At 34.0% G+C, this 10164-nt stretch overlaps 1 protein-coding gene across 1 annotated transcript; it reads left to right on the forward strand.

Annotated features, from left to right (window-relative positions):
• Positions 1-4806: 4806 nt before the first annotated feature.
• LOC115988127 (60S ribosomal protein L39-3) lies at positions 4807-5432 on the forward strand. Its single transcript, XM_031111772.1, has 3 exons — positions 4807-4895; positions 4981-5084; positions 5173-5432. The coding sequence occupies exons 1-3, from the start codon at positions 4893-4895 to the stop codon at positions 5219-5221; spliced, it is 156 nt and encodes a 51-aa protein (XP_030967632.1). The 5' UTR covers positions 4807-4892; the 3' UTR covers positions 5222-5432.
• The last annotated feature ends 4732 nt before the right edge of the window (positions 5433-10164 follow it).

Below are 10164 nucleotides of genomic sequence, written 5' to 3' on the forward strand. Positions count from 1 at the left end.
TAAAGAGTCCTTGGAGCAGTTAAATTTCTTGTCTTTGTGAAAGGTGGACCAAATTCTATCCCAAAATGTTTCATGTTTTTTAATCAATCGAAGTCATAGCATCTAAGCTGACATAGAGTCATGCCAACACTAGCTTAATGTTTTCATCTAAAGTGAAGTTATTTCCCCATTGACTTTTCTTAGTAGTTGTTTTTTTTTCAATGGAGAGTGTAGATTATCCCATTTCAACTTAGGGTGGAGATTGATGGGAATTTACGTCTAAATGTGGAGTGGCCATCAAAATGCTATTGTTAAAACCTTGTTCCTCATCTCGTAAAATGTCAAGGAAGAAGAGATTTTGCAAGTTCATCACCTAAAAGAAAAAAGAAAAAAAACCAAATTAGTTCAACAGCAGCATTGGCATAAGAAACCAAAGTAATTTCAATCTATCTAATGCTAATTGAAATTCTATAAAATGCAAGATAAGATCAAGTCACTAACTAAAAGTAGATAGATATATATATATAAGCACAATGATTATGGTGAAAATCGCTTTTAGCTAGTGACTTGTAGGCTCAAGATCATTGCCGAAGGTGCTAAAAATTGTTACAAGCATGTTTGAAAGAGGATCTTAAGATTGTCAAAGTATGTTAAGGATAACAACTAGTCCATATCCATCATAGTTGCATTACGATTATGATCAAGTGATAACATAGAATATAAGATACAAATCCTAATAACTCTAGAATTGTGATAAGATAAGATAGAGTTGTTTCCATCTCAAATAACTTTGTATTTCAAATTCTATATCTATTAGGATAAAGTTATATATTTCAAACACTCTTGTATTTCATATTTTGTATATGTACAAATTCTATTATAAATAAAAATCTTGAGCCGTATTGAGTTAGGTTGAAAAACAATTCATACACTTGTACTTTTACAAAGCATAATTACCTCTCTCTTTTCTTTTCTTTTTTGCATTAAAGAGGATTTTATTGAAAGCTAAGAAACGTGCAGTACAAAAATATCAACCAAGACATAAACAGTAGACTCATAAAAACCACAACTACATGACGAAGATATCAACAACCAAAACACAACAAGATAGAGTCATAACACACTACAGATAGAATTCCTTTAATGATATATTTTTATTACTTATAAAAAAAATTATAAACACACACACACACACACTACAAATAGAATCCCAATGAGTCCCAAAATTAACACTTTCATGCCCTCACTTGAGTTAAAGGTTCACGTTATTGAATCCAAGCAAAGCATAATAACCTTAAGTAAGTGCAAATCCTATCTTTCCATTTTTATAGGGCCATATGATAGCAATATAATCATCCTTAGGTGCATAATTTTCTTGAATTCCAGTTCTCATCAACTAAATTTGGCTTCCTCCACAGTTCAAAGTCTTTAGATAGTATGTAGTGGAAAGTAATTATTGCCACTCTTGAGGGTTGAATCATTGTCACCTCAAACCCATATTGGTTTGGTGTTGAGATACCAACCAACTATATGTAGGTTGCTATCTATTTGATGATTGAATGTCATTGATTTTTGTTCCATTTGTTTTGACTTACACTGTTTCATTTTATTGTTTTTATCCGTTTAAATTTGTTGGTAGAATGAGCCACAAGCCTTGTAGTTTAGTGGCATTGCCTAGTTTTTGTATTGAGGAAAAGTTGGGTTTGAATAAAGAGAGTCAATCTCGTATCAATGGCTATATCAGTTTGATCAATGAAACGATGTATTTCAATATCAGTCAATACCGGTGCACCATTTCAGGTTTACCGTCATAATAAAAATAAAAGTTTACCTTAAAACATTACCTCAATTCATAACAAATTATTCTTGATTTTAGACTTTAGACTTTAGCATACTAAGAAAACAAATAATACTAATAAGTTAATGGAAGTAAATTACCATTTGGTCCTTACAAAGATTCAAAAATTACAAAACTAGAAAAAAGATACTTATTTCTGTACCGTTCTGTACCGACTGAAACACCCAAAATCACTTGATATGGTCCATACATGGCCAGTATTTAAACCGGTACGAATTGTTGATGTTTCCTTATTGGTGCACGTATCAGTACGATACATATCGGTGGTACCGGGAAGTATGGTACGGTATTGACACCTTGGTTTGAATCCCCCATCCCACTTATTGTCCACCAAAAAAAGATGTCAAAACAGAAGATATGTAATGTCTCCCATTCCCTTAACTGGTTTTTGTATGCTTGCAAACTGATTGACTTTGTTGGTTTTTTAAGTCATATAATGTTTGCCTTTTTTCCATGCCACTATTATGGAGTTTGGTGGTCATTACTTATGTTAAATGTATTGATAATCAAATCTAAATTTGTTGTTAGTGATTGGTGGCACATTTTCTGAATTTGGATAATTTTTATAATTAAAAAAAATGGTTGAAACATCAATGTTTGAAAGTTTTCTAGATTTGTTGCTTATATCTGATTCCTAATGTGTTGGTTTGTTTTGTGCTCCTACTTTTTATCACCATACTTGATTCATGTAATTTTGTATGCTTGCTTACTAGAATCAAGTTCTTTTGCTCTTTATATCTATGAATTTATGATAATACCTACTGGAAGCCTCATATTCATGCATATATATATATATATATATTTTCCTGTTTATGATATTAGTGGTTTTAGATAAGAAATAGTTGTAATTGATCATTTTTACTCTAGTTAAAATTCACAGGTGTGTTATATGCATTATCTATAAACTGAATTAGCTCACCCCAATATGGATGCACATACCTCCTCAAGCTAACTAAGTTGCATGATATGTTAACTAGTTGACATGCTTCTCTTGTAATCATAATTGATTGTTATTGAGAAAGAGTTGTTGAAGTTCTCACTGCTTTTATATTGTGCACCATACAACATGCTCCTCTTGCAATTAATGTTCTTATAATCATACATGTCAAAACAATAAATGCATGATGGATTGAGTTTTCACTTCTTTTTATATATATATATATATAGAGAGAGAGAGAGAGAGAGAGAGAGATAATTACAACATGCTGCTAACCCTATAGTTCTAACCCTTTCCCCCCTAGACTCCCAAGCACTTTGTGCGTGGAGAGGTGTTAATTCAGCTACAAGGCAATTTAGCTTTCACTTCTTTATTTTTTAGAAGAAGAATTACATATATTACTTTGTAGAAGTTATATTTGTTATAGACTTGAGATATATTCAATTAATGACCAATTTAATCATCACCTATTAGTTATACTGAATCAAATTTTAAGTCTTTTAATAATTAGATTAACTTGTTAGAATATTCTTATTACAATAGAAAATGTTGTCCATAATCATTACTGAAAGTAATAAAATATGAAGTTTCAGTTATCTAAATTCTTTGTTAAAGTTTCTTTTGTGAAAAAATATTTGAGTTTGAATCCTGCCTACCTTAAATTAAAACCAATTGATATCTTGATATGATAGTAAAGAGCGATAATTTGTTATAGGTTCTGATTTTATTGTATCCAACAATTCTTTAAAACAATATACAGAGTTTATAAAGGTTTTTTTTTTTTTTTTTTTGGTGTCTATGACGGTTTTAATCCAATTAATTTTCTTCCTTGTTTTTGGTTGAATACTTTTGATCTAGATTGAAGGATTTTTTTTTTTTTTTTTAAATCACAAATTGAAAGATTTTTATATGCAAGGTAAATGTTTTTTTTTTTTTTTTTTTTTTTTTTTTTTTTTTTTTAAATGAGGGTTTCAAACTTTCAATCAAATTCATTCTTTTTCTTTCCTTTAAATTTATGTGATTTAGGTTAACTTCTCATTGGTAAGGAATGTAATAGTCACACATAAAGGCCACTTTTATAGGTTTTCAATTAAGGTTCCATAGATTCACAAGACTGGCTTCAATAATAAGGAATGTAATAGTCACACATAAAAGCCACTTTTATAGGTTTTCAATTAAGGTTCAATAGATTCACAAGTCTGACTTCAATAAAACATGTTAGACACGAGTCTCTCAATTCATGACCGATTGAGTCTCGATCAAGGGGCAATTGAGCTTAGATCGATGTAAGGTCTTCAATTTAAATAAACTAGTATGAATTGATCACAAATCCATTTGACAACTACATTTGCCAACTCTAGACTTAACAATCTTCTACTTTGGTGATTCCATGACAAAACCATATTACAAAATTTAAACCCTATAAAATTCTTGTTAAATACAATCAATCCCAAGAAATCAAATAGAAACTAAGACTAACAAATAAAAGAAAATATTTTCCTCGAAAACATTTTACATCTAAAAATATTTTATAACGTAACAAATGAAACTAATTAAACTTGGTTTTCTAGCAAACACTTGTCATGGGCCCACGTGGGCTCATGACCCTAAGCCCCCCTCGTGCAATCACCCATGGAATCCATGACAAGCTACTGAACTAGCTCTTCATTTCCACTAAACCACTACACTTGAATCTCTCCCAAATTTTACCCATAAACTTGGTCCATGTAACAGTGTTGTTGGTTTGGTGCTCAAGGCCCATATGATTTCCTTGCCAGTTTGGTCTCTCCTTTGTGGCTGGCCCCTCACGTCAAAATCATCTTGTACCCATTAAAACCCACTTCATTAACCTGAAGTTATTGGGTCTTTGAATTACAAATCCTTGGCATTCAGCTACCTTGGTTCTATTTGTGTTGTTTCTATCTTGGGCCCAAAGAGATGGATTTGTTTAGGCCCAATTAAAATATTGCGCAACGGGCCATGTAAAATAAGTCTGAAGTCCAACAAAACCCTAGGGTTTCATCATCTTCGACCCACCTCCGACAGAAAACAGATTCTTTCGCAGCGGCGACCTCCAACAGATTCAGGGTTTCCTCTCTTTCGCAGCGGCGAGCAAAAATGGTTCTTACTCTCTCTCTCTGTGTGTCACTGAGTAACTTTTATGATATGGGTCTGAATGATTATTATTGTGCTATTGTATGCTCAGCCGTCCCACAAGACATTCATGATTAAGAAGAAGCTGGCTAAGAAGATGAGACAGAATAGGCCTATTCCTCACTGGATCCGCATGAGGACTGACAATACCATCAGGTTCTCTCTATTTCCCGCTTCTTCGTCTCTGATTCTCTGTTTAACTCTAACTAACTCTTCCTATTATTGGTTATTGGTTATGTTTCAGGTACAATGCAAAGCGCAGGCACTGGCGCCGTACCAAGCTTGGATTCTGATTGAGGTGTTTTTTTGTTGTTTTATTGTCATTGCATAGTTTCAAAACACAAACAATGTGTTTGCGAACATGTTTATTTACTGTTTTTATAGGTATAGGGCTTTCATTTCCTTAAGAATCCAATTTGTATGGAATTCATAAGAGTCCCTTCCCTTCCCAGATGTTTTTGACACTTGCATTGATAGTGGTGGTTGATGAAGAGCTTTTTTGATTATGAGTTTCTGATTCCAACCTACTGTTTATGATATGAGGTTTTGCTTAATTTGTCTACGTATGTATGTATGTATGTATGTATGTATGTATATCTTTTAGCATACACACTACACTGCCTTCCTTGCCCCATCAAAGCATGCATACCATCCACCCCTCTACTGAAGAATTGGATACCTCCAAAAATGCAGGAGTAAAAAGCATAGAATTGAAATGAGCCTTTTGATCAAATTCACATTCAGATTTAATTTGCTTGGACGATGTTGTAAACTATTACAAAATCTTGCTTTATCGTTTGGCAAAGCATTTAGTAGTATGTAGAGAGATGGAATTTGTATTTTAAAACAAAGATAGGAATAAGACTGTGAAACTAAATCCATGCAAGCTGCTGTTATGTAGTATTTTAGGAAGTGTGAAATTCTAGCACTGTGAAACTAATACATGTACAGTATAAGACTGATGCAAGAGTCTAATGCAATACACGGAAGATGTTGACATGGCACATGGCCAGCCAAGCTTCAGGGCTGTATAATCATATGTCCCATGTGATTATTGTAGCTATATTCAAATGTGCTATGTCGGAGGGAAAATTAGTTAAGAGGCACATGCACAAGCTAGATTTTAGGAACTTGTTAGAACTTTTAAGTCCAGCCCGTGAAAGAATAAGTTTGGAGGTTTTTAAGTTGGTTTTGGAATTCTATATTATCTAGAAGAATAATGAGGAGGTGCTAGAAGAATAATGAGGATCAATAGGCCTTATAAATAGAGCTGTGGTGTAGCCTGTTGTTGTGTGCGTAAGAGTTACTTAGAAGACAAAGTCTTGTCTAGCAAGAGAGTTAGAGAATAAGCTTTGTCTAATATGCTATTATGAAAGCACCTTTAGGTGTATTGGGGATTTGGGTTAGTTTATATTTATGAGAGTTTATGACTGGTTGTAATTATCATTGATAGTGGATATTTTTGTTTGGTGTTGCTGGATGTAGACATAGAGTTTGCCAAATCATGTCAAAATTTATGTATTGTTTTCCTTTCCATTTATTATTTTACACGTTTTTCACAAGGAAAATCCATTGAAAGTGAGCTATTTTCAATGGATTCTGAACTAATCATTGTCCCCTTAACTTGAGTGATTACATGACTACTTTCACTGTTAGCCATTGACACATGCACAAGCTGGATTTTAGGAAGTTGTTAGAAGTAGAAGCCATGTGCTGTATTAAACATAGCATGTGATTAATTAGCATTCCCAAATTGGATCTAGCCTAAACAGCAGCACATTACAGTCCCTGCATCAATTAGGTATATTTATATACTTCAGTCAAAAACTTAGTGCTTAGAGTTGAGTGTGGTGCCTTCATGTCTCATAATCCATGGTTTGGGTTTGGGAGAACCATCTTCAGATTGCAATCTTAAGGATTGAGAAGTGGGTTATACTATTTTATATTGTGTTCTGCTGTCAGTTGGTCGCAATACTTTATTTTATTTTATTTTATTTTTGCTAGCATTGGTCTCAATACTTAAGGTTGTAATAGATTTACAAGCTAGCAAAAGAAAATCTTTGTTTGGTTGTAGAAGATAGACCAACTTTAGGATGGTTGACGACTTCCTTAGCAAAGGAGCCCCTACCAATATTGGAACATTTTGGTAGTAAAATGAAAATTCATAGCGATGGCCATTCTTTTGCAGGTAGAGGAATCCAGTTGTTAAAAAGATCAAGATAGTCCATGAAAATAAAATTATACAAGCCCTTGTTTTCCCCCAAACTATTAGGATGATTTTTTTGGGAGATATGAACACTAATCTGATTGTCCTAACAAACAAACATGTATAATCCCTCCACCAGATCAAGTGTCAATTGTCCACTTAACTTGTCTTCCTTACTTCAGTTGAGTGTCCGTGTGTAGTAAGCTCTATTGAGCTTACCAAAGAAATTAGTATCAAGTCTATTGACAATGTGCCAAAGTTATTTGCTAATCTTGTTAACCACAGACCATGGAGGGAGTGAGGAACTGATGCAGATAATTAAAATCAAGATCCAGTATCATTAGTTAGCTGTATCTCCTAAATAGCTCATGCAAGGACTAATTTCTCAGCTTGTAACTTTATAGTGCATGTATGTTTGCAAATACTATTTATCAGAGAACTTCACTTATATTTTGCTAAATTTCTATATGTGTTTTCTCAATTTAAAAGAAAGTATAACTGGATCGGAGGGATTGGTCTTGTCATCAGCTTTTAAATTAAACCAGCCTTCAATCATACGAGACTGGCATGGTAGAAAGATATTTTTGAGTTGGCACAATTGCACTTTTAGTCCCTATATTTTGAAGTTTTTCCATTTTAGTCCCTACATTTTATTTTTTCCATTTTTAGTCCCTAAAACCAATTTACGCTTTCCGTTTTAGTCCTTTCCGTCAGTCAACCAACGGAAATAGCTGAGGTGGCAGCCGGAACAATTAAAATATTATAAAAAATGCCACATCACCCTGACAAATCAGCATATATATTTTAAAAATTAATTTATTAATTTTAACTAAATAAAAAAAATAAAAACAGAATTAAAAATCAAAATTCATCTTAATTAAGATTTAAAAAGTAAGAAAAAAAAACTTGTAGCAACTTTCTCAATTTTTCTTAAATTTTCTTGTCAACCAAACAAAACAAAATCATCAATAAACACTAAACTCAGACCCAAACTCATCTTTCATTTTCCCAAATCTCTCTCTCCCTCTCTCTCTCGGGTCAAACTCCTCTCTTGGCTTTCTCTTATTTATTTTTCTTCGACGGTTCTCTCCATCAAGTGCCTTAATGGTATTTCCACCACCGACGAGTGGACCAGCGATTGTTCAAGTCATTCTGGGCAGATTCGAGGTCGATTCCTTCGTCTTCAATGGCCCCTACTCTTGATGTTGGTGGTGGGTCGGGTTTGGTGGCTATGAATCGTGGGTTAAGGACATGCAGCGGCGGTGGGCTGTCGTGGGCTTGGTGGGTCAGGTTGTGGGCTGCCGTGAATCTGGTTTTGGCTGGGTTCGTGACTTTTGGCTGATTTGGGTTGCTGGGTTATGATGTGGTGGTGATCGGCGGTGGTGTGGTTGGTGGGTTTATGGTGGTGGTTTTCTGGGTAGATCTAGGTTTTCTGGGTTTGGATCGGCTAGGTCCATTGATGTGAAATCCATAGACCAAGCCCAGAAAGGACTCACTGCCGTTCGTGGCGTCGTGGTCAACAACGAAGGATTGAAGCTTGAGGCAGCCTGGGTTCCTTGCAATGAAACAGAAGTAGAGATCAAAGGTGGTGGATCTGGTGCGTTTGGAGGTTTCGAATCGGTGGTTTGAGTTGAGTTTCAGATCGTTGGGTTTTAGATCGGTGGGTCATTGATCGTTTGGTTTCAGATTGTTGAGTTTTGTGTTGGTTTAAGTTGATTTTGTGTTGGTTTCTCAAAAAGATAAGAGAATCATACTCTTTCTTTTCTTCTATTTTCTTTGGTGCCCGAAAATTTGGGTTTAGAGTGTTTAGTGTCTTTGTGTTTGGGGGCTAGAAATTCTGGGTTTGAGTTTTGTGTTTGATGCTTTGGTGGTGTGGGGGTTTGATTTTTCGGATTTGTTCATGTATAATTTTGTGTTGATGTGGATCTAATGCTAATTTTTTGGGTTTTAAATTTTCTGTGTTTGTCTTCTTGTTCAAATGTTTAATGTGTTCATGTTTAATTTCTTGTTCATGTTTAATGTGTTCATGTTTAATTTCTTGTTCATGTTTAATATGATGTGGATTTGGTTTTTCTGTGTTTGATTTTTGGGTTTGTATGATTTTTTTGAGTTTGTACTCTTTAAATCTTAATTAAGGTGAATTTTGATTTTTAATTCTGTTTTTATTTTTTTTATTTAGTTAAAATTAATAAATTAATTTTTAAAATATATATGCTGATTTGTCAGGGTGATGTGGCATTTTTTATAATATTTTAATTGTTCCGGCTGCCACCTCAGTTATTTCCGTTGGTTGACTGACGGAAAGGACTAAAACGGAAAGCGTAAATTGGTTTTAGGGACTAAAAATGGAAAAAATAAAATGTAGGAACTAAAATGGAAAAACTTCAAAATATAGGGACTAAAAGTGCAATTGTGCCTTTTGAGTTTTCTGCTTTCATGGGCCACAAAAACTTCTTAATTTTTTTTCCTGCTTTGCGGCCCGCCTGCCAGGGAAAGGGGGATTACTGTGCAGCTTAGTAAAATCTTACCTACAAAGCCTTTTTTGATAAAATGTTGAGCCCAAGCAAGTTTCACATCAGGATAAGAACAAATTTTTTCCTCAATGCACTTCTGTATATAGGAGCAAAAGCAGAAAAACAAAATTTTTATCATATAAGTCCTAACAATTTCATGAAAATAACAACATAGGGGTGTATAACCACAACAGTCTCACAAGGATATATACCAGTGTAGGTACTTTTTGAGGAGGCTGAATGCTTGAGGAAACAATATTGGCTGCCTACATATCAAGCTATAAAGGCAATTCCATTATTGTGTGAATATTAGCAAAAAATGGATAAGGTACAGCAAAGAATTATGCCTGATTAGATCAGGAAGCTCTAAACGTTTCCTCAAGGCTGTACAAGAAAGTAAATCCGAAGAGTAATTTTGAAAAATATTATCTAGACTAAAATATTTGTTTTTGTCCCTAAAGTTTGCATGAATTTCTTTTTTTCATCCCTAAACTTTAATTCCCCCCCCCCCCCCCCC

The sequence above is a fragment of the Quercus lobata genome, chromosome 4, assembly GCF_001633185.2.
Source record: "Quercus lobata isolate SW786 chromosome 4, ValleyOak3.0 Primary Assembly, whole genome shotgun sequence".
Classification (NCBI taxonomy): domain Eukaryota; kingdom Viridiplantae; phylum Streptophyta; class Magnoliopsida; order Fagales; family Fagaceae; genus Quercus; species Quercus lobata.